At 42.1% G+C, this 25969-nt stretch overlaps 1 protein-coding gene across 1 annotated transcript in view; it reads left to right on the forward strand.

Moving 5' to 3' along the window:
- The window catches only part of LOC143960273 (ras and EF-hand domain-containing protein-like), a 106661-nt gene that overhangs the window by 48665 nt on the left and 32027 nt on the right, over positions 1 to 25969 (forward strand). The window contains exons 5-10 of the mRNA XM_077468687.1: positions 4236 to 4313; positions 13461 to 13576; positions 16906 to 16974; positions 18785 to 18863; positions 22935 to 22984; positions 25707 to 25911. Coding sequence (XP_077324813.1) covers positions 4236 to 4313; positions 13461 to 13576; positions 16906 to 16974; positions 18785 to 18863; positions 22935 to 22984; positions 25707 to 25911 — 597 coding nt within the window. The remainder of the gene's footprint in view (positions 1 to 4235; positions 4314 to 13460; positions 13577 to 16905; positions 16975 to 18784; positions 18864 to 22934; positions 22985 to 25706; positions 25912 to 25969) is intronic.

Raw genomic sequence — 25969 nt, forward strand, 5'->3', positions numbered from 1 at the left:
AAACAGGTAATCTTATATAATGAGCTGTACGGTATTTTTAGGCTAAAGGGTACTTACATACAGGGTTCATTGGAATCACATGCGGCATGTGGGTATTAAGCCCCACCTTTACTGCCGCCAAACATATGTGTTGTCTGGTCTGCAAGAGGTTTTAAAACCATAAAGTAAATCCATTTATCTGCGGTTGGCTATTACGCCTATCTTGGTGGCATTGTATGCAGCGTAGGGTTGGTCCAGTTCTCCTTTAGCTAACTTGACCCTTTGTAGTCGATGTACCCTGCTCCCTCTGCTCCACATTCAGGGACTACCTAGACATCATGCTATGGGGAAGTTACCTTTGTAAGGAAGCTTAGTTCTATTTATTATTCTTAAAGCAGTAGTAAACTACGGCATAAATAATAATAATAAAAAAAATTAAAAATCCTTTGTAAGAAAATGATGAAATACCTTAGAATGAAGCCCTCCAGCGGTGCGCTATCACCGCTGACAAGGCTTCCATCTTCACCCGTCTTCCTTCCGGGTTCACAGGCTCTGACAGCTTGAATGGCTAAGCTGCTATGACGTCCTGGCTATGGCACTGCTCTCTGAAGGTACAAAACAGGTATGCCTTTCCCTCAGAGCGTGTGCCCATGACGTCACTGTCTGACAAAAGAGCGAATATCTCCTAAATGGTGCATGTTTAGGAGATATTTATTTTAGCTATAGGTAAGATTTATTATAAGCTAACCTGTAGGTAAAAATCACAATGCAGACTTTACTAAGGCTTTAAAACCCGAAAACCTTATTTCATGCTGTGTGTTGTACTGCCAACTTGGTCTGATGGTACAGCATATATTTTTTAGTAAAGATAAATCTGTATCTGAAATTACTTACTTGGCCTCACTGTATCTGACCTGCCTAATGTCCATAATGTCAAAGTCAGTTATACAATCATTACAACTATGGGAGTTGTCACTGACTTCTTCGTAAATAGAAACTAAAGAAAAAAAAAAAGACAAAAGGTGAAGTACTAATTACCCAGAGTGCTTTGCTGTTTTGGATGTACTTTGATTTACTGTATGTGGTTAGGCAGGTTTTTCACTTGTGTTAGTAAAAATTCCTGTCTGTGTGCTCAATACTTTACAACCTAAAGCGATATTAAACACAAAACAAAAACGGGATATATTGCAGCTTACAAATCCTTAAATGTGATGGCTGCATTCGTTTTTTTTTTTTTTTTTTGTAGGCTTTTCTCCATTATTTCACCTGGTGATCTGGACAGTAACAGGTTACCTGTCTTAAGCCCCATACACACTATCAGATTTTCAGCTGATTTTTTTTTTAGATTTACCAAAACCATGTAGTGAAAGGGCCTGCCTGATTGTATACAAATTGAAACTCCTAAGGTTTGACCTCATATTATATGGTTTTGGTAAATCTGAAGGAAAAATCAGCAGAAAATCTGATAGTGTGTATGGGGCTTTAGGGTGTCTCCACTATGGAATGGACAAACCTTAGGCCAGCAGCATTGCCAGTCTAGGTAGAGGGTAGTGTAGTGTTGGATGTACCAGCAGATTTAGATGGACTTGACTAACAAATTAAAATACAAACTTATTAATAAGCAGTTACAGCAGCATTTTTATTTTTTTCCTTTTGGGATAAAGGTTTTACATACATGTATAAAAGCTGATCATTCTAAGCACTCCTTGTCAGTGGTAAATGGTTTGTCTGCACCCTCTAACTGACACTTTTGCTAGACAGCTTTTGGAAAGTTATAGACTTACTGGGTGGGTCACCGGAAAATAAAAAATAAAAAAACAAATTCAGCCACCACATCTAAGTACTGGTAAGCTGCAGTATTTTTGTTTTTAGCTTGAAAAACACTTCATTATAGTGCTTTTAGCTGCCTGAAACCACAAGCAATAAAAGTGATGCTAAACAAAGAGTAAACAAAAATAAATAAAAAATAACAAACGTCATACTTATCTGTTCAGTGCAGTGGTTTTGCACAGAGCAGCCCCAAGCCTCCTCTTCTGGGGTCCTCTGCTGGTCCCCAGTGCTCCTGGCTCCTCCCCTCACCCCTTGCTCCCTCCTTTAATGGCTGTGATTGACAGCTGGGGGAGCTGCTGAAGATTTTTTACCTTCATGTATTGCATGAAGGTAGAGAACCTTCAGCATTTGCAACCACTTGCTGTCCGCCCCACAGCAGTTTTAGTGCTACAGGGCAGCAGCTGCGCACCAGATCGTGTTTGTATATATGTATGTGTATATGTATATATAAAAGACGACGGGACACAATTCTATTGGATATTGGTGGAAAATTGGGAGGCCTCTCTACACTAAGTACTATAAGAACAGTAGAAGTAACCCACCCGCTATTTTGTGATATATGTGTGTGTGTGTGTATGTATGTATATGTATGTATATGTGTGTATATATATATATATATATATATATATATATATATATATATATATATATATATATATATATATATATATATATATATATATATATATATATATATATATATATATATATATATAATATAAATGTGTATATTAGTGATCCAGCTCTTCCGGGCAGTGGGCACAAATGCACAGTGCTGGCGGCTTGCTCCCGCTGTGATCTTACACCATGGGAGCCACTCAGCGGGTACAGTGGACTTAATGACCACTGGCCGTCTGGCACCACCGATTTATTTATTTTTTTTTGGTACAGAGGCTGACCGATGTAAACAAGGCAGATTGCCGTTCTGTCTGTAGGAAAAGTATAGATCCTGTGTTCCTGCAACGCAAAAAGGATCCATGTCTTCCCTTAGTAAAAGCACCTCCCACACTGTACAATAACACTGGCTAGGCACACAGTTAACCCTTTGATCGCCCCTTATGTCAACCCCTTCCAAGCCAGTGTCATAAGTACAGTGACAGTGCATATTTTTAGCACTGATCACTGTATTAACGTCATTGGTCCCAAAAAATTGTCATTTAGTGTCTGTTTTGTCCGTTGCAATATCGCAGTCCCGCTAAAAGTCTCTGATCGCCACCATTACTAGTAATAAAAAAAAAAAAAAAAAGTCCATAAATATTTCCCATCGTTTGTAGACATTATAACATTTGTGCAAACCAATCAATGTATGCTTATTGGGTTTTTTTTTTTTTTTTTTTTTACCAAAAATATGTAGCCGAATTCATATTGGCCTAAATTGATGCAAAAATTAGATTTCCTTTGAAAATTATTGGATATGTTTTATAGCAGAAAGTAAAAAATGTTTTTTTTTGTTAGGCTGGGTTCACACCATTGCGAATTTGGATGCAGGTTTATCGTATCCAATTTGCAATAGTAGGAGATCTTGACCGGCTCTCTATGGAGCCGGTTCACATATCTCCGCAGCTGGTCCGGTGCATTTTGCATAAAAACGCTGTGCGTCTTTTGGTCTGTTTCAGGTCAGAATTCAGCCCAATATTCGGGCTGAAGATCCCCGCTGTGAGACAGATGCGGGGATGTTGTGAACCCAGCCTCAGACTCTCTCTCACTCTTTTTTTTTTTATTTTTTTTTTGTCTATTCAGAGCAGAAACGTGGCTGTCTGCCAGCCTTCTAATAATAGTAATAGTCATTTCATACCAGACATTGGAAACCACCTGAATAACTAAGTATAGGATGCATTCAGAACAAGGTGATCCATTGTGGGGCATTTAAAGCCTCTTTCACACACCCGTCGATTGGCCGTATACCACCCGTATCAATGTATTTCTGTGGCTCAACTTCTATAAATCAGTGACAATCTCCATGGCTGTTCACATGTAATTGTACATGGAGCGTACGGGTCGCTCCTCTGTCCCGAACCGCACATAATCGCTCTTTGTGAGACGATATCCACCATTGATTTGCACAGGCTGGGCAGCCACAGTTGACCGCAAACACCTGGCCGTACCCACCACAGAATTAAGCTTATCTGGGTAGAGTATGGCCATGAGAATGAGGCCTAAAGCACACGGGTCATTGTGTGTTGAATTTACAGCATCCTTTTATTGAAAATTTGATGCCAAACACACCACAGTTCTATAATGGCACCTGCTGCATTTTTGGTAACACTGGGTCGCATCATTGTCACAATGCAGCTTTCTTGCAGCGGGTACTAAGGATTGCCCAAGGCAGTGTAGACCACGGGTCATATACCACTTGTACCCTAAACATGTAAACATTGGCATGTGTTTTAATTCATGTTTTTCATTGGGATTTGTCTTTACTGTAGACCAAAGATGAGAAGAAGGCTCAAGAAACCAAAGAAGAAAGTGCTAAGCTGAAAACCCAAATCTTTGACCTTTCCCAGGTATGGCATAGTCCATTTGCATACAATATCACTCCAATTTGGAGGTCTTGCAAATGATAAATGAAGAAATATGGAGTATTGCTCCCATCTTGGTGGGTCAAACCCCAATTATCCATTTATTCCTTTGCAGGACCTGGTCATATCTCCTTTTTGTATATATAATGTATAGGATGTATTAATAAACTAGCTATTCCCTATATATGTAGCTTTCTGTGCGATTGTCAGAAAATTGAATATTACTCAGCTATTTTCTTTCCAGGTCAGATGTTCCTCATTCCTAAATCAAAGTTCCACCCAGAAATTGAATTGGCACCTTTCAGGGGGAGGGGGAGCTGATACCTGTCATATACAGGTATGTGCTCCCACTGCTGGAGAAAGATCACGTCCATTTTGTGCAGCGATCTACACAACGTCCGCCCCCCCCCCCCCCCACCGGTGCCTTCTGGGAGACGCACAGGTCCCAGAAGACAGCAGGGACCATTCAGAAAATGCAGCACCGCTCGCACATGTGCAGTAGGAAACAGGCTGTGAAGCTGTAAGGCTTCACCTCCTGTTTGCCTTAGTAAAGATTCCAGCACCTGTACCCAGAGCCTAGGAACGGGTCAGCTTTGGGTGCCGACATCGCAGGCTTTTTCACTTTTTTTTTTCTTTTTGTTTTTTTTTTAGCCAGGTGGAACTCCGCTTTAAGCGTGAATCAGGAGAATACAGCATTCTGTCCATTAGATGGCGCTATTACTGCAATCATTTAAAGTGATTTGTAAAGGATCACTTTGTAAAACAACCCATTCAACCAATGAAAATATATATAATTCGCTTTTTTCCATTTTTAGAAGTGATTACATTCCTTCTGTTCTCAGCTACATAACACCTGGGGGGAGGAGAAACAACAGTATACTGATCTTCCCAGTAAATGGCTGTGCAGAGGGGGTGTGTCAGGGCAAGGCTGATCGTTGGCGGAGAGCACGCTGAGCTTCCAGCATAGCTGGGGAACTGACCATGGTGTGCTCTCCTGCATAGTATGGTCATTTTTTAATAGGAAAGCAAAGGGACTGGCAGGAACACCAGGGATTTCACACAAAGGAAGCAATACAAAAAGAACAGCATAGTTTTTCATATAATTACATGGTACAGCAGGCACATCAGGAATATGAAATGCTGGGGTAACAAACACTTTAACTCCTTCTAGTGATATTGTCCTTATTCACGCTATTCCTATAAATGAATAACATCTTACCTGAAAAGAAAATAGCTGAACAACTCTCAGTTTTGCTGGCATTTGTACAGACTGAATGTATTTGCAGTTTCACAGGAAGAATATCTCTGCAAATATTAATATTTCGTAAATGCACCCCTGATACAAAAGGAATAGGAGGGCCCTGCTCATGAAGCTTACAATCTAAAGGGAGTGGGAGGTGATATAAAAAGTAATAGCTGCAGGGGATGATCTGATGACTCGAGTACAGATTTTAGGGGGAGGTGGGGTAGGCTTCCCTGTATAAATCAGTTTTCAAGGATCACCTAAAGGCGGATAGGATAAGAGCTGATACTACATACTGGGGTAGGGAGTTCCAGAGGATGGGAGAGGTTGTGGGAAAGTCCTGGAGGGAACCATGGGAAGAGGTAACAAGGAAGATAGGGAGTGGGGGGTCTTGGGTGATATCTGCAGATGAGGTTGGTGATGTAGACGGGTGCAGTGTTGTGGAAGGCTTCATGAAAACGAATGTAATTTATTAGGTTATTATATCTGCGTATGCAATTTCCATACTCTAAATGTGGGAGCAAGAGTATGTAGATGTAATTTTTTAAGCCTGGTACACACGGGCTGAATATCAGCTGGTTTAACGGAAACCAACCAACATTCGGCCCGTATGTATGACAGCCTGTCCAACAGAAGCATGAAAAGCAGAAAAACATTTGCCGATCTGCGAGCATCGACCAGTGGGTCCTGGCAGGGCAGGGGGGGCAGTCCCCATGTCTGAACACAATAGCTAAAGGGGGAGATTGCTGTACTAACATCGGAAAGTTAGTACAGCGACTCCTCCAGAGCGCCTCCGTTTTTTTTTCCTTTCAGCCAACTGGGTTGAACAAAAATAAAACTGATAGTGTGTACCCAGCTTTAGTCTCTGTTTTCTAAGGGCTCATTCACGCCAGAAGCTGCACTGAATGTACGGCTACCTATGTGCTGAGAGCAGCTGTGCCGATGCACCAAACCTGGTACATGGCACCGTTTTTTTTGTTTTTTTTAATAACTTTATTGAAATGTCTCAAGTGACATTTTACTTTACTCGTTTTTACTGCAACAGAGTTGCGCTGCAGTGATTATTTTATTGCAGGCATGCAGTATTTAACTACTGCAACGCTCATGATGTGAACTGACTTTATAGCAAACAAGGACAATTTCCTTGTCCTTGTTTCCGAACTGCTCTGGGCAAGGTTGTCCACTGCAGCCCAATGCAAACAGTGGTAGTTATTTACGAAAGGCAAATCCACTTTGCACTACAAGAGCAAAGTCCACTTGGAAGTGCAGTTGCTGTAAATCTGAGGGGTAGATCTGAAATGAGGGGAAGCTCTGCTGATTTTATTATCCAATCATGTACAAGCTAAAAAATGCAGTTTTTTTATTTTCCTTGCATGTCCCCCTTGGATCTATAGCGACTTTGCTTCCAAGTGCACTTTTAGTTCACTTGTAGTTAGCACTTGTAGTGCAAAGTGGATTTGCCTTTACCCCCAGTGTGTCTATTAAAGAGGAACTGCGGTCTGCTCACATAATTTGTAATAAAAACATCTTTGCCATTCTGAAGCTTCCCACCAAAACACGTTGCATATTATTTTATATATACTCTGATTCTGTACTTGCCAAATATGCTGCAGAAATCTCCCTCCACTGAGTCTGGCTGCAATCATTTTAACTGTGGGCAGCTGAAGCTGCTGTGTGTTCACTTCCTGGATTTACACAGAGGCACGCCTCCAGCTCTGCAGCTTTCATTGGCCCTCTTATGACTTATTCACACTCTTCCTGGTAAACTCTCACAAGAGTGTGAGAGAGAGAGAGTTGTGCATTATGTCATAAGCCTAGGCTAATGACCAGACAAGAAACAGGAAGTGGGCTGTATAAGGTATTTACTGTTAGAAAAAAATTTTTTACTATTCAAAGTTAAAACAACAAGAGCAGAAGATTTAATAGATGGAAAGAGGAAAAAATGACTGAAGTTCCACTTTAATGTTAGGCACTCAATAATGTTCTATGCAAACTTGGAAGTATCGGCTGTAGTGTTTGCTCTTTGGATGCCGGGAACTTCCTCTATTACTATTAGATCCGGCTTAATGCCTGTTCCTTTTGGCACGACCCTACCTCTAGGCAGTTCCTACACTCCGTGCATACATGCATAGTAGGCGAGGTTGAAAAAAAGACACAAGTCCATCAAGTCCAATCTCTAACGTGCGTTTGATCAAACTATCCAACTTACAAGCTGCCAGCGGTATGATGGGGAATACTGTGAGCAGCTGTTCCTTATGCAATGCTTCATCATTATCAGCCAGTATCATGGTGCTGATCGGTGAGGTGTACGGAACGCGGCGGGTTCCCAGTGTTTGCACTGGGCACGTTCCTGTGTAGAGAAATGTTTACTTTCCAGTTCACACACTGAACTTGTGAAAGGATCTGTCTGAAGATACTACAATGCATACATTACTGCAAATAGGCAAAACCACTCTTCATGGCATGCTGAATATACTTTGTTTTTATGGTAGACTGGTAGCAGGTACATAACAAACACATCTAAATGTTACATGTTACATGCAGCATACGCCTAAGGCTAATATGCGGATCAGTGAATTGGCACAAGGTGAGGGTGTGGGGCATTAGGGAGGCTAGTGGTTGCTTGGAGGAATCATACACACAGCTGTAAGGGGTCTGCACGGCATGCATGATGGTGCAGAACTTCCGGTACAGCCGTCCATTGACAGTAATTACAAGATGTGGCTGTATGTGGGTATGTGCAGGCATGCGCACAAATGCCTCAAGCGTAGATGTGACGGTGCTAGTGTGGCATTTCATGACAGAGCTTCCATATTGGCATAGACATACCATGGTAAATCTCAGATTTATGTAGTAGTCTGGCTACGGTAAGATTAATAGGGCTGATTTAGGGATTCACTATGGGATACTAGTAGAGCTGCACGATTCTGGCTAAAATGAGAATCACAAATTAAGATAGATCACGATTCTCGCTGTGTAACATCTTTCACATCAAAACAAAAAAAAATGAGCTGACTTTACTGTTTTCGTTTTTTTTTTATTCATTGAAGTGTATTTTTTTTCCCTGAAAATTACATTTGAAAGACCGCTGGGCAAATACAAGTGTGACATAAAATATTGCAGCAGTTGCCATTTTATTCCCTAGGGTCTCTGCTAAAATATATATAATATAAATGTTTGGGGGTTCCAAGTAATTTTCTAGCATAAAATGTTGATTTTAACTTAAGAAAGAAGTGTCAGAAAAAGATTTAGACTTTAAGTGGTTAAACTCCCTGCATTTACACTTGGCAGACTGCCCAGATTATTTATTTACACAGAAGTTCTATCCCTTTGATCTAAGAAGGAAGTTTGGTTACAATGTTTCAAGTTAAAGACTTGGCAGACTGCCTGGATGCTTTCTTTTGACAGCTGAGTGAGCAGATAAGTCTCTCCACTTGTTTATATGAAAGAATCAGCAACCTCTGCAGGAGAGATCTGGGGGGTGAATCCAGGTCAGGATTTTTTAACAATTTAATTGTTCAGCTCTAGTTACTAGTGCTTAAATAGGACAGAAAACGGTTTCTATATATTTATTCATTTATTTTAACTTGCAAGGTTGCTAATGACCTCATATGCAGATCAGAGGTTGTCCCTTTGATCTCCTATGAATGAACCAGAGAAGGTTAAATGAAGAAATAATGACATTGCTTTATTGTAACTCACTGGGGTTGATTTACTAAAACTGGGGAGTGCAAAATCTGGGGCAGCTGTGCATGGTAACCAATCATCTTCTAATTTCAGTTTGTTCAATTAAGGCCCCTTTCATACATGCAGACCGTTCAGGTCCGTCTGTCAGTTTTTTTTTAGGCAGACCTGAATGGACGCCCCATACAGTTCTATGGAGTGTCGGATGTCCGTGGTGACATGTCCACGGACATCCGATCCGATCCGTTCCGCTCTGCTACACTTCGATCAGCTAAATTCAGACCGATGGAAACCCTATTTTCCATCCGTCTTGCAGATCGGATTGGATGAAAGTGGACAGACAGATCCGTTTTCATCGGATCTCCCAGATCTGACAGGTCCATTCCTGCACAGTGAGCAGAGATGGACCTGTCATCCACCGGCTCAGCAGGGATGAACAGAGCAATTCCCATTGAGCAAACTGAGTCTGTCAAAAATGGACATTATGTGTGAAAGGGGCCTAAAGAGGAGTTCCAGCCGTTTCTGCGTTTATTAAAATATTATCCCGTGACCACGTCCTTGGAGTGACGAAACGCATAGGGAGGAACGGCGTACTGACGTCACCCCGTTCTACGCCAGTCCCGGAACTACGGGCTGTAGTCAAGAGCCGGCCGGCTCGTTCATTTTATCTGTTCTGTTTACATCAGGATTATGTGAGTTTATATGTACGTTTTATCTTAATAAAATATAAGGTTTTTTTTTTACGCTATGCGAGTATTCCCTTGTTTTTACATGGATTTAAACATTGCGGCTTAATATCCTGAATGTTGGGGGGAGAGAGATTTCCTGCCTGGTTTTCCAAAAGGGTCCATCCCGGTGACTTATCCATGAGCTTCCTGATCCCATTTAATAGGGATCTAATGTTCCGGTAAGCGGCCAGAGTAGCTATTGGTGGTGGCAACCTTTTGCTCTTCACATTCTTAATATACATACACTCGTCTGTCGCACGGTCCAGCGATGCGGTCACCTGAAGCCTTTGTTCTCTCCACTGCCTCTCCCAGCACCGGCATCACTAGTGTTGGCACCTGACTGTGACAGCTTGTGGCTTAACAGCTGGGTGGGCACTGCGCATGCATGAGTCGCGCTGCACATCCTGAATGGCCGGGCAGTCTTCTGGGACCTGTGACGTGTTCCAGAAGATTGCAGGGTGGGAGGGGAAGAGGAGAACTTCTGCTCGAGGCAGCAAGACCAGGTGTGGGGGCTGGGTACCTGTTAAAACTAGATTACCCCCCCCCCCCAAAAAAAAGGATTCAGAGGGTCAGAAGTCCTTAAAGTGAAAGTTCCACTTTTGAGTGGAACTCCACTTTAAGCTTTGACAAAAAACATGGAAGCTGATTGGTTTCAGTTGCAGAGCTGCACCAGATTTTGCACTTCCCGCTTTTAGTAAATCAACCCCACAGAGATTGTCCTGCTACTGTCAATATACAAAAAAGCAACAAGATCTGCTTCTTTGATACTAAACAAGTCCCAGCTGTCAAAATGACAGCTAGGAATTGCTGGTTCATGCTGCCGGAGAGCTGAGGAGGAACTGGGTGTTCTCCACACTCCCATTACTGAATAAGCCTGAATAGGAGATTTAACACTCCATATCCATTATACAAATGACCAATAATGGTTGCTCGGTGTGCTACACATGTCCAAAAAATACAATCCAAATAGATTTTATTTTTTGGACATGTGTAGCACAGCCAGCAACCATTATTGCGTAAAACAAAACAATATAAAGTTGGCGCACAAATGAATGGTCTCTTTAAGAGCGCTTGACAATCTCGTGGGATGTTCGTTTATTTAAATAAATGTCCTGTAGATGGTCTCAATGTGCGGCTGTTAACCCATTATGGACTTGGCAAAAAATGGATGCAGCAGAAAAAACGATCAAAAACAGCGGACCAAAGGGACTAGTAGATTGATGTGAAAAAGACTTTAAAAATGTCATTTATTAAATGTAAAAAATGAACACAGACATCTGATCCCTGCAGGATCTAAAACACATAAAAAATATAAAAAAATATAAAAAAACACCAATCATAAAACGGACAGATGTTTGATAATGAAAAGCTCCTCAGATCTCTCAATTATAACTTTGGAAAGGTGAAAACCAAAGACCAATGTGCACAGCTATCGAATGCCTAATGAATGCAATCAATCATCTGAAAGAACCCAGAGCGTTGTATGAAAAGTCAGTGTAAACAAAGGGCTTTGACAAAGCGCAGGAGTGCGAAACATGTAAGCAGGAGAGTCGGCATAGCAACCTTCCCCTTCACAGCCTTCCACGTGACAAGCCTCTCATGTGATCCACAGCCGCTCGGACAAGCGGCGCTGCAAGCAGTGCAGCGTTCTCTAAGCTGCCTATGTGTACAGCTGATATCATCTGGTGACTAAGCTTGATCCTCACCACCCAGCGTGCAGCATTACACCTCTGCCTCCAAGCCGAACGCTTCAGATGGCGCTGAAATAAACACCTCCCCCTCGGTCATCAGACTTGACTCATCAGCTCTGCAGCCCATTGAACACCTATGAAGTGAGTGTCCCTAGGAACATTGTTCCATTCGTTTACACTGACTTTTCATACAACGCTCTGGGTTCTTTCAGATGATTGATTGCATTCATTAGGCATTCGATAGCTGTGCACATTGGTCTTTGGTTTTCACCTTTCCAAAGTTATAATTGAGAGATCTGAGGAGCTTTTCATTATCAAACATCTGTCCGTTTTATGATTGGTGTTTTTTTTATATTTTTTTATATTTTTTATGTGTTTAGATCCTGCAGGGATCAGATGTCTGTGTTCATTTTTTACATTTAATAAATGACATTTTAAAGTCTTTTTCACATCAATCTACTAGTCCCTTTGGTGCACTGTTTTTGATCATTTTTTCTGCAGCAACCATTATTGGTCATTGGTATAATGGATATGGAGTGTAGCAGTAATATAGCACAGACCGCAACTACATGTAACAAACTATTAGGTAACTATAGTCTGATGAATAGAAAAGCTGAAATCTGCTTTTGCGTATTTTTTAACCATTTTGTGTCTAGAGAAATTTATTCATTTTTCGCACACATTATAATCTGCAATTTTTTTTTTTGCCCCAAAACCCGGAACACATCATTTACTTTCTGAAAGCAGAAGCTCTAAATAATAAAAAAAAATGGCAGGTGCATTTTTTTTTATTTTCTTTTTTTTTTGCATTTCATTTGTGAAACTGTTTATCTAAATCTTTATTTTCAGGAAAAAAATACAATAAAAGTTTTATGGTAAATTAAAAAATACGGGGTTTCAGCAGGTAGATACCAAATGTGTCAAGCCTTAAAGCGATTGTATACCCCCGCTTTGTAAAATAACCTATTCCGTTGGAAATAGAAATAAAAGGCAAAACATTTGTGTATGATACAAAAACATTATAAGTTATTATAAATACATTTTTTCCTCTTATTATATTATATATTATAAGTCATCACATTCCCTCGGTTTTAAGCTGCACAAGACCTGGGGAAGGAGTACACAGATATTCCCAGTGAATGGTTTTGCAGGAGAAGGGGGTGTGTGTCAGGGCAAGTCTGATCATTGGAGGAGAGCAGGCTCCCAGCACAACCAGAGAACTGACCACAGTGTGCTCTCCAGCTTAGTGTGGTCAGTTTTTAATAGGAAATCCGAGGAACTGGTAGAAACACCAGGGATTTCACACAAAGGAAGCAATACAAAGAGAACAGGATACTTTCTACTACAAGTACATGGTATAGCAGGGCACATATCAGGAATATGAAATGTTGGGTTTACATATTCTTTAAACTATTTGCACCTGCCAAATGGAGAAAAACTATTTCACAAAGTGATTGGGCTGCTTGAGTCACTTTTACTTGATAGCCAAGAGTCAGCTGAATTACAGCTTATTACTACTTTAATAAGAACTTTATACTGTTTAGGCTAAAACTTGTAGAGGAAGTCTTGCTAGGAGGGCTTGTACTTTTTTTAAAGCTTGCAGTGTTCGGGGGGGTTTGGTGGGGGCACAGTGAAATGTAATTGGCAAGGAAGGACATATCACTGAATTCTAAAGCTATACTTCAGGGATATCTTTGAAGTCTGATGGTGTCCGATCCACCACTTCTATTCTGACCACTTCTGTTTTAAATGCTCTGATGTAACAAGTTTGGTGTTCCCTTTGTAGGAGAATGAGCTCTTGAAAATGAACCTACTAGAAACACAAACCAGCATCTCCCTTCTACAGACTGAATTGGACAGATTAAAAAACGACTTTTCTGATCAGCAGTTGCACCATGAAAGGTAACGGTATACGGGAATGAGCACAGCGACTGATTTGTATTGATATTAGATATGGAGAGTATAGCTGGCCATAGCCTATGTGACTATTGTCTGGTTCCTGATGAACCAGCTGAAAGTTTCCCATTGGGTGCCCTGTCACCACCCTCCCACCTGACGTTCTTTGATCTAAAAATCAAATGAGCCAGACAAAAATGTTTTGGCTCAACAGTTGCATCCAATCATATGCAGCTGCTGTTGGGCCTCCATTGCTGGCTGTCAAAATATCAGAATATAATACCTGCAGAGGGATATTCATCAATCCATGCTGTTTAGCATGGATGAAGGAACCTCCTCCTTTTTTTTTTTGTTCGTTCAGAAAGGAAAGCTCTAATGCCCGTACTCACGATCGGACTTTCCACCAACAAAACCGTGGATTTTTTGTTCGAAGGATGTTGGCTCAAACTTGTCTTGCATACACACGATCACACAATTGTTGGCCAACAATTACAAACCTGGGAACGTGGTGACGTACAAGACGTACGATGAGCCGCAAAAAAGGAAGTTCAATAGCCAGTGCGGCTCCTTCTGCTTGGTTCCGAGCATGTGTGAGCTGAAAATTTGAAAACCTGCTAGCCAACATTTGTTGGCAGAAAGTCCGACAACAAATGTTCGATGGAGCATACACAGGGTCGGACTTTCAGCCATCAAGCTCACATCCAACATTTGTTGTCGGAAAATCCGATTGTGTGTACGGGGCATAAGAGTATATGGCCAGTTTAAGGCTGGGTTCACACCTATGTGAATTGGATGCAGTTTTCCCCACATCCAATTCGCATAGCGGGAGATTGTGACCGACTCTCTATGGAGCCGGTTCACACATCTCCGCATCGGCTCTGGTGTGAATTGCACAGGAGTCCTGTGCATCTTTTTGATCAATTTCAGGTCCACATTCAGCCCAAAATTTGGGCTGAAATTGGACCTGAAACAGTGAATGGAGATGCACTGGCTCCTGCTGTGAGTGGCTGCTTTTTCCAGTGTGATTGTTAAGCCACTGTGACATCTTTATACTAGTCGCTCTGTCTCCTAATGACAGGTGCCCCTGTGTGGGTCATTTAAAAAAAAAAAAAAATGCAGTCTATACCTTATTTACAAGCGTAAACAAGTGCTCACGTGACCGTCCAGTTCCCTCCTCTCCCCGTCTGACAACTAGAGTGGGAGGGGCGAGATTCCCTTTCTTATGTCAGTTGGGAGGGGAGGAGGACCAAGCCGGACGGTCATGTGAGTGCCGAGCAGCGCTCATAAATAAGGTAGACTGCATTTTTTTTTATAAAACGCCCACACACCTGTCATTAGGAGATAAAGAGGATAGTATAAAGAGGTCAGAGTTATTTCAGCAGCAGGAGGAGGATGGGCACTGTCACTAGCTGAAAGGCGTGGCGGGAAGGGGAGAGGGAGAAGACAGATGAGGACGGGGGAGAGCAGACAGGAGAGAGCGGATGACTGAGTCATATAAACTGACTACGGTGTCGGGCTCAGCAGCCATGATTAACCATGGTCAGTTTACATAGGGGAGGGTAAAAACTGGTAGGATCAGCCAGATGTTACAGGGGGCCAAATTACACAGCACAAGCACTGTGCTGCATAACAGGCATTAAGGGAACAGGATAATTTATTTATTTTTTTGGGGTAACAAACGCTTTATGGCATAACCAACCTTGTTCCCATCTGGGTAAATGAAAGTCTCATCACAAATTAAGTATTGCTACATAGACCCCCTCTGCATTCAAACTGCACGTTATTTGATTCACAAATCTCTTTAAAAATTAGAATTTTCTTGTTCTCCTTCCTTACCTATGTTCATGTAAAATCCTTCACTACTGTCTTTGTGCACCCATGCTCGATCTGTGGTCACACGTTCAATGTCGGACACGTGATTCTGCAGCTAAAACTTCAATAACCACTGACTCCTGCACAATTTTACATTTGCACATGCCAGGCTTGTGGGTCTTTGTCAAGGACAAACCTGCTATCCCTCCTCTCAAACTTCACATGGACATCCCGTGATAGGCAAGGCGGGGTATGATGCAGGTCAGACATGCTTTGGCATGCCTAAAGTTGTTGTGAAGGATTATTTTTTGAAACTACCAAACATCTTTTTAGTTACCTGCTTTGTCCAATAGAATTGCACAGAGCGGCCCCCAACCTTCCCTTCTCGGATCACCCGCCGGCGCTGCTGGCTCTTCCTCTCTGTCCAGTGCCCCCATGGGAAGCCATTTCCCATGAGGGCACTTGTGCATTCTCACTCCCGAGCTCCGTTGTCTGTGTCAATGGACTACAACCCCCCCGCCAGAACACTCTGGTCAGCACATTCAACCGTTGGCTAAGAGCGCTGGTCAGGAGCTTGTTGGTTGCTGGTTTTCCATCATGCTCGTCCAACATAAGCCAGCCAAACGGCAGGCTTCTGCTGCACTGGCTGCCTTACACGTGGGCCAAATGTCAGCTGGTTTTTATTGAATCGCCCCGTGTATACTAGACTTAAAGGGCGTCATACAGGGCAAGGTAAGCAACACTTTTTTTTATTATTTTTCTTTCAAAGGAAGCTTTTCGCTATACCTTTTTTAAAGGTCAAGTCCACCTTTTTATACCATGCTGCATGTTAAACCCATATTTAGAGTGCAACATGGTGCTGAGTTGCACCACCTCCACCCCTTCCCAGTGCCTCCCAGTCCCTCCCAGTCCTTACAGGATTGGGGGTTCTCCCCAGCTGCTCTCGTCACATTTCATACACGTTTCTTTTAGTCGCTTGTTGCTATGCTTTGTTTTTCTCATCACCATTACATTTACATTATATTTTTATGAACAAGGATTCCCTTGCAGCACATGAACTTTGTAATTGCGTCTCTATATAGATGGTGCTGTTCTCGTCTTCAGTCACACACATTACATTGTATTTTTATAGGAAAAAGGACTTCATCATAGAGCAAGTAAAATATTAACATGCTTATTAGAATTTATGGTGAGACTTATTCCCATCATTACATGGTTGGTTTTACATAATGGGTCTTCTAGTGTTTGCTGCAGTCATTTGTTACACACAGGGTCAGACTTTGTGAAACTTTAAAGCACACTTTAGTTAAACACACAGCGGTGATTATGGCTGAGCCACTCAGGCAGAGAGAGGAGAAAGAGATTAAAGATCTGGCCACTTCTGAGGTCCATTGACGTCAGGTGAGTCACAGTGGGATAGCAGACACTGGTCCAACCGGAAGCTCTGCAGGAGAGTGGCTGATGATGTGCCAGCTATTATGTGCATGTAATTATATACAGCATTTATTTTTCATTTAACACAGGGAGAAGGATCTGCTGAAGCAAATGATAGATGAAAGCAGAGGATACACTAGCCAAATTCAGATACTAAAGTGAGTAAATTCCTCTACTCACAGTCCAACTTATCCTTTTTGCCCTGACCCACCTTTCCTCTCCACTGATGCCTATTTACCATGTTCTGATGGTCACGGCCTCCATTGTTTGTGTACATCCAGCACCACAAATCTCACTGTCATTGCTGCTACTGTGCATTACAGCTCCATGGACTTATAGTGAGCTTTCTCCCTTTATCTTTGACCTTGGGACACAGATACTGTGAAGGGGGAACTCTGTGGAGTAGTGTGGATTAGGAAGGTTGTTTAGGTTGGAGAAGAGTGGGATAGGATAGAAGAGGACGGGTTAGGTTGGAGGAGAGTGGGATAGGATAGAAGAGGACGGGTTAGGTTGGAGGAGAGTGGGATAGGATAGAAGAGGACGGGTTAGGTTGGAGGAGAGTGGGATAGGATAGAAGAGGACGGGTTAGGTTGGAGGAGAGTGGGATAGGATAGAAGAGGACGGGTTAGGTTGGAGGAGAGTGGGATAGGATAGAAGAGGACGGGTTAGGTTGGAGGAGAGTGGGTTAGGTTGGAGGAGAGTGGGTTAGGTTGGAGGAGAGTGGGATAGGATAGAAGAGGACGGGTTAGGTTGGAGGAGAGTGGAATCGGATAGAAGAGTACGGGTTAGGTTGGAGGAGAGTGGAATCGGATAGAAGAGGACGGGTTATGCCCTGTAGACACGGTCGGACATTCCGACGTCAAACTCCGTCGGATTTTTTCTGACAAATTTTGGCCCAAACTTGTCTTGCATACACACGGTTGCACAAAGTTGTCGGAAAATCCGATCGTTCAGAATGCGATGACGTACAATGTGTACGACGGGACTATAAAGAGGCCAGTAGCCAATAGATTTTGTCTGAACATGCGTGGCACTTTGTCCATCGGAATTGTCTACACACGATCGGAATTTAAATGATCGGATTTTGTTGTCAGAAAATTTTAGATCCTGCTCTCAAACTTTGTGTGTTGGAAATTCCGACGGGAAAAGTCAGATGGAGCCCACACACGATCGCATATTCCGACAACAAGATCCAATCGCACATTTTCCATCGGAAAGTCCGACCGTGTGTACAGGGCATTAGGTTGGAGAAGAGTGGGATGGGATAGAAGAGGACGGGTTAGGTTGGAGGAGAGTGGGATAGGATAGAGGACGGGTTAGGTTGGAGGAGAGTGGGATAGGATAGAAGAGGACGGGTTAGGTTGGAGGAGAGTGGGATAGGATAGAAGAGGACGGGTTAGGTTGGAGGAGAGTGGGTTAGGTTGGAGGAGGACGAGTTAGGTTGGAAGGGGGTGGGGTAAGTTAGGGGGTAGGTTTTTAGCAAGAAAAAAAAAAGTAAGAATTAATGGCACCCCACACATCTGAAAATGCGGTGCATTTTTGGGTGCAGAATATCGCATAGTGCTTTTTCTGCTGTGAATTTAAAAGGTGCAGGGATCTTTTTCCTGTTTCCTGCAGGTACAGCAACTTATTCAAATGAATGGGCTGCTGTGCCCACGCAAATGCAATCTGCACAAACCATATAGGTGTGAATGGGACAGAAAAAAAGCAATGTGTATATGCAGTAACCAACAGAAAAATAATTGAATTAATTTACGTAAACCTAAGTTGGAATTTGATTGGCTGCTAGGGGGAAAACCGTCATGAATAATTCTTGATCATTCTATTACGCAATTCTTAAACTGTTAAAGGAGATAAGTGATCATATATTACATCTGAATATTTAATCCCTAAAAACCAACAAGAATACTTTTGCCTTTTCTCCTTTTTTACGGACCACGTGTCTTAACTTACTTTTTCTGGTTCCAGCGAGGCCAACAAGTCCCTGTATGACAGTAATGACTGCATGCGGTCAGCTTTATCAAACCTTGAAAATGAGCGCAGACGGGTGAGTTGCATTTAGACAGGAGAGAAAATGATGTTTCACAGCTATGTAATACATGTAATATACAGGCTATGAAGATACTGACTGATTCATTCCATCAAGTTTGTGTCTTTAGGGCCTTAAAAAAAAACGAATTTTCATAGCCATTTATCCAGAGAATCTGCATGTACATACATTGGTTCTGTAAGAATTGGATAAAGCTGTTGTTTCTTAGTCTATTTTCTATTCTAAATTAATTTTCTTTTATTGTGAGCAGTAGTAAAATATGGCATTATAGCCACTAGATAGAGCTGAGGAGCATAGGAAATACAGTACATACTCTTTGTAACAAGAGATGCAATGTAACAATTCTAGAGAATGATAGAGGTAATTAAAGTATAACTATAGACAACTTTTTTTATTTCTTTTTTTTGTTTTGGATAGAGTGGAGAGGGGGATTATTACAGCTCAGGGGTGGACTGACCTTTTGGCCACTCGGGCACTGCCCAGGGGCCCCGGGCTACTAGAGGACCCCATCAGGGTTGCCAGCCTCAGTAAAACCAGGGACAGTATGTCAAAATCATCTGTGTTTTTTTTTTGTTTTTTTTGTTTTTACATCTGTCTCTGAAATGTCCCTTACCAACATCCTTTTGGTCTAAAAATCCAGAGATTATAGCTGCCCCACCTCTCCAGTACCTTATCAGCCAATAGAAGCGTGTGTGTGTGTGTGTGTGTGTGTGTGTGTGTGTGTGTGTGTATATATACTGTGTGGCCCCATAATCTCTGATTGCCTGGGGGCCCCATAATCTCCTATTGCCCGGGGGTCCCATGAGTTGTCAGTCCACCCCTGTTACAGCTGTCAGGTTTTTATTGCTGTCTGTGCCCCTGTTTGGGAGATTCACTCTCTGAAAAGGCCTAGTTAATGTTATCACTGAGAGTGAAAGTGAAGCAAAATTTACTAATTACTAGTAGCAGTTTGGACCCTCTTTTGCCTTCGGAACTGCCTTAATTGTTTGTGGCATAGATTCAGCAAGGTGTTGGAAACATTCCTCAGAGATTTTGGTCCATATTGACATGATAGCATCACACAGTTGCTGCAGATTTGTCAGCTGCTCATCCATGATGCAAATCTCCTGTTCCACCACATCCCAAAGGTCCTCTATTGGATTGAGATCTGGTGACAGTGGAGGCCATTGGAGTACAGTGACCTCATTGTCATGGTCAACAAACCAGTCGTGAGATAATTTGAGCTTTGTGACATGGTGCATTATCCTGCTGGAATTAGCCATCAGAAGATGGATACATTGTAGTCATAAAGGGATGGACATGGTCAGCAACAATATTTGGGTAGGCAGTGGCGTTTAAATGATGCTCAATTGGTACCCAAAGTGTAAAAATATCCCTCACACCATTACACCACCACCAGCCTGAACCATTGATGCAAGGTAGGATGGATCCATGCTTTCATGTTTACGCCAAATTCTGACCCGACCATCTGAAAGTTGCAGCTAAAATCGAGACTCATCAGACCAGACAATGTTTGTCCAATCTTCTATTGTCCCATTTTAGTGGGCCTGTGCTAATTGTAGCCTCAGCTTCCTGTTCTTAGCTGACAGGAGTGGCACCCGGTGTGGTCTGTTGCTGCTGTATCACATCTGCTTCAAGGTTCGATGTGTTGTGCATTCAGAGATGGTATTCTGCATACTTTGATTGTAACGAGTGGTTATTTGAGTTACTGTTACCTTTCTATAATCTTGAACCAGTCTGCCCGTTCTCCTCTGACATCAACAGGGGCATTTACTTCCACAAAACTGCCACTCACTGGGTATTTTCTCATTTTGAAATACTCAGATCAGCTTGTCTGGCACCAACAGCCATGCCACATTCAAACTCGCTTAAATCCCCTTTCTGATGCTCGGTTTGAACTTCAGCAAGTCGTCTTCATCACGTCTAGATTCCTAAATGCATTGCGTTGCTGCCATGTGATTGGCTGATTAGAAATTTGTGTTACCAAGCTTATATACACTGTTAAAGGAACACTCAATAGGGAAAAATATCATGCTGGATATCTATACTGATATGGACTGGGTAATGTGTTAGGAATGAAAGGTGGTCACATTGTTTGATGAAAATGATCAACCTACAGAGGGCTGAATTCAAAGACACCCTGAAAATACTCATCGTTTCTGACTGTTTTTTCATTAGTTTTGCATTTGGCTTGGGTCCGTGTCACTACTGGTAGCATGAGGCGATACCTGGACCCTATAGAGGTTGCACAGGCAGTCCAACTCCTCCAGGATGGCACATCAGTACATGCCATTCCCAGAACAGTCTCAAGAGCATGGAGGTGATTCCAGTAGACAGTTACTCAGAGCTGGACAAGATCCTTAACTCATCAGAAGGACGAGAATCTGCTCCTGTGTGCACGGAGGAACAGGGTGAGCACTATCTGAGTCCTACAAAATGATCTCCAGCAGGTCACTGGTGTCAATGCCTCTGAGCAGACAATCAGAAACAGACTTCATGAGGGTGCCGTCAGGGCCGACATCTTCTATTGGGTCCTGTGCTCCCTGCCCGGCACAGTGGAGCTCAATTGGCATTTGCCATTGAACACCAGACTTGGCAGGTCCATCACTGATGCCCCGTACTTTTCACAGATGAGAGCAGGTTCACCCTGAGCACATATGACAGATGTGAAAGTGTCTGGAGAATCCATGCAGAAAGTTATACTGCCTGTACCATTATTCAGCATGACCAGTTTGGTGGTGGGTTAGTGATGATCTGGGGAGGCATATCCATGGAGGGACACACAGGACTCTACAGGCTAGACAATGGCACCTTGACTGCCATTAGGTATAGGGATGAAATCCTTGGAACCATTGTCAGACCCTATGCTGGTGCAGTGAGTGCTGGGTTCCTCTTGGTGCACGACAATGCCCAGCCTCATGTGGTAAGAGTATGCAGCCAGTTCCTGGAGGATGAAGGAATTGATACCATTGAATGGCCCCCATGCTCGCTTGACCTAAATCCAATAGAACACCTTTTGGGACGTTATTTTTGATCCATCCGATGCTGCCAGGTTGCACCTCAGTCTGTTCAGAAGCTCAGTGATGCCCTGGTCTAGATCTGGGAGGAAATACCCCAGGACACCATCTGTTGTCTCATTAGGAGCATGTCCCGACGTTGTCAGGCATGCAAACACATGGGGGCCATAAAACTATTGAGTACTATTTTGAGTTTCTATAATTTCATTGCAAATCTAAATGGCCTGCTGCGTCACTTTTTCACTTTGATTTTCAGGGTATCTTTGAATTGAGCCCTTTGTAGGTTTATAATTTTAATTTCTATCAAACCATGCGGCATTCCTTTTGTTCCCAACACATTACCCATTCCATATCAGAATAGATATCCAGCAGGATATTTTTCTCCATTGATTTTATTGTCTAGCCTGTAGAGTGCAAAATTAGCGGAAAAACAGTCAGAAACGATGAGTATTTTTGGGGTGTCTTTGAATTCAGCCCTCTGTAGGTTGATGATTTTCAGTTCCATCAAATGATGTGGCATCTTTTTGTTCCTAACACATTACCCAGTCCACATCAGTATAGATAGCCAGCATGACATTTTTCCCCATTGAGTGTTCCTATAATTTTTTTGAGCAGTGTGTATATATATATATATATATATATATATATATATATATATATATATATATATATATATATATATATATATATATATATATTATAAATTATTCTTTACATTAGTAAGGACCCAATCAAATCTGTCTGTTTCAGGCGTTTGCTGCATGAAATCCAATTCTTTCCTATGTGGTTGGTTGTATCTATGTGCTGCAGTTTAGTGTGAAAGGCAAAGAAACCCTCTGGGGGACCAACCATTCATTCCTACACGCGTGTGTTACTATGCACGCTACATGCACACAGAACAGTGTACATCCAGCCAGAAGAACAGTAGAATATAGTGGAAGTCAGAATGGAGTATGGGGAGGGGGTGCTCAGTGAAGGAAGTGGTGTGTAGCTGTAGAAAGAAGGGGATTATGTCTTTCATTGTTCTCATATGTACCTTCTCCTATTTCAGCATTCCTCTCCAAACCCACAAAAAGAACCACCTGTGATTACCTACAGCAGGTACGGTGTAAATGTAAACTAAGGACACCATTCACTGGTGCAGTTCAGATTGCACAAACCTTCACTAGACACAGGAAATGTTTTTTCTGTCATTTAAACTGCATTTATGACCATAGCAAAGCCATACATAAAAGTTGTCCTGATAGTCTGGATGTTTTATATTGCGGATGGAATGTAACTATATAGTTGTTCTAAGATTTTCTGTATTTTATTGTGAAAATAGAAATACTAATAAAAATGTAATATTTGAAAAAACAATAAATAAATAAAAGTTGTCCTATACAAAAAAAAGCAAAAAAAAATGCCACTAACGTATCTTATTATTTAATCAGCAGAAATTGCATTATTTTAATGGTAGGGGAAATACCTATTTTCAGCACATAGGCAAGAATGACGCCACCTCTGCCCCCCACCTGCCTGCCTGAAGCCTCCTAGGATAGCCACATCACTCATGCCAGGAAGCTTCCAGGCCACTTAGAAAACATGCGCATGTGCAGTGCAGTGTTATGCCCCCTACACTCGATCTGAAATTCTGCCAGAAAAGGTCCGATGAGAGCTTTTGGTCGGACATTGGACTTTCGCTGGCGGAATTTCAGCCAGCAAAGGATTGAGAGCAGGTTCTCAATTTTTTTTCGGTCGGAAAAAGTTTAGATCGGAAATTCCGATCGTCTGTACAAATTCCGACGCGTAAAATTCCTACGCATGCTCGGAAACAATTTGATCGCATGCTTGGAAGCATTGAACTTCATTTTCTCGGCTCGTCGTAGTGTTGTACGTCACCACGTTCTTGACGGTTGAAAGTTCGGTGAACTTTTGTGTGACCGTGGGTATGCAAGCCAAGCTTGAGCGGAATTCCGTCAGAAAAAACACCCAAGATTTTTCCAACGCAAAATCCGCTCGTGTATATGCGGCATTAATTTCATCAACGAAAATATTGTAATCAACTGCATGTCTTCAATGATGAAAACTAAACCAAAATAAAATTTGAATTAAGTCAATTGATGAAAACTATGACGAAAATCAATTCCTACTTTCATCAATGAATGAAAACTGAATGAAAATGTGAGGAAGGGACATTTACCCACCTGAACTCCTGCTTTCCTTTAGAGCCCCGCCTGTCTGTTAGGCCCGTTTTCACACTTGTGCGTGATTTTTTTCTGCACCTTTTAACGTGATTTTGTCACGCCTTTGACGTGACTTGAAGCAACGCCTGTGTAATCTTAAGGTCTATAGACCTCAAGTCGCATCAAAGTCGGACCAAAGTAGTGCAGGGACTACTTTGAAGTCACACAGATATGAACGATACTCATTGGAATTCATGGGGTACGACTTGTCATGCAACTTTGCAGTCCCAAGTCACACAAGTGTAAAAGGGGTCTTAAAGCCCCAGTTCCCTGACAAGCTGTATTGGCTGGGAGACGCAGGCTCCCTCCATCTGCCTGCTACCTGGGAGTTCTGGAACAATTCCCTGCAAACCATGTGGTGAGCGTTTCCCCTCCCAGCAGTGCTTACCACTGTTTAAAATAACAGCCTCCCCAGACTGTTCAATTCTCTACCCTGTGCACCCCCTTACTTCCCCATCCCTACTACAGAATATAAAATTTTTACTCCAGGAGTATATAATGAGTTTGCAAACTTTGGAGAAATGCTTAAAAAAATGCTTTACAATTTAACAAAATCCATTCGATTTTAGTCGACTAATATGACTAAAACAATTCAGATGACTAAAATACGACTAAAACTAAAAAAGCAACCTATAAAGTTCATATATGTAATTAATAGGTTGAAGGAGCGCTTAAATGTGATATAAATAACCCCCGAATGGTGATAAACAGCCCTGTGAAGGGCAAGTCCAGCAAAGACTTCAAGGAATCCTAAAGAGTGTTCATATGGGATCTCATCAAAAAAGGACGACAGGCCTTCACCGCACCACATGACATCGCTCTCCTCAAATGTAACCCTCACCGGAAGGATCTGATAACAGTTTTAGTGTGTAAAGGGATTTTTAGCCAGCAGTGACTCCACTTCCTTGAGTCCTTATTTGTAGTCACTCGGTGTTAGTGCATCATTCTCAATAGGTAATTACATATATGATATATATTTAGGTTGCTTTTTTTCAGTGTTTATTATAGCAGCGGCTCACATATTTCATGTATTTCTTTTGTCCAGAAGAGCTGGATCAGCTGACTGTGTGTTCTTTTAATTGATGACTAAAACTAAAACGGCATTTTAGTCAAAAGACTAGAACTAAAACTAAATTGAAATTTTACATCAAAATGAACACTGGTGCAGTGCAGCATCATCAGAAGGCCAGCCTCCTGATGATGTCACAAAACAAGATGTCAGCATGGGGTGTAGTGGGCTTTGGGTGGGCTACAGCTTGATTCACCGGATGGGTGAGTAATCTATCCAAAAAAACACCTAATCGCAAAATTGGTGACTAATTGTTGCAGAGAACTAGCTTACCCACATCTGCCAAAATCTCAAGATGTGCTTATTGTTTTTGAAATAAAAAAGAAAAAATGTTATAAACAATATTTTGTATATCTTTGGGCTCGTTCAGATTTGCAGTTATTATTGATGCCCCTCTAAAAAGCAATCCGTGGGTCACTTATTAGTGACTCTTGTTTTGCCCAGCTTAATGCATTACAAATTCATGAGTTTTGTAAATTTGACTTGATGTACATCTAATGTGCTTCTCCTGCTGTGTCCTTGTCAATAGCTATGGAGGAGACGACGACCCATATCACAGATTTTCTGATGTAGCCTCCTGGGCCAATAAATGTAGGGACAGCGGAGTATCCCTTCCTCGCAGTCTTGGATATAGCGATGCAGAGAGCTACGCCAGTGACATTGGAAGTGACCAAAGTCAGAGCTCTGAGGAGGCCTGGGAAGGAAGTGCCTCCTGTGTGATCTCAGAAGCAGAGGTAAGTCTCTTACTTTTGGACCTTGCTCATGACCACTTCATAAAGAAGACTGCTGCCT

The sequence above is a fragment of the Lithobates pipiens genome, unplaced genomic scaffold (assembly GCF_037356315.1).
Source record: "Lithobates pipiens isolate NorthernLeopardFrog02 unplaced genomic scaffold, aLitPip1_a1.2 Scaffold_8, whole genome shotgun sequence".
Lineage (NCBI taxonomy): Eukaryota > Metazoa > Chordata > Amphibia > Anura > Ranidae > Lithobates > Lithobates pipiens.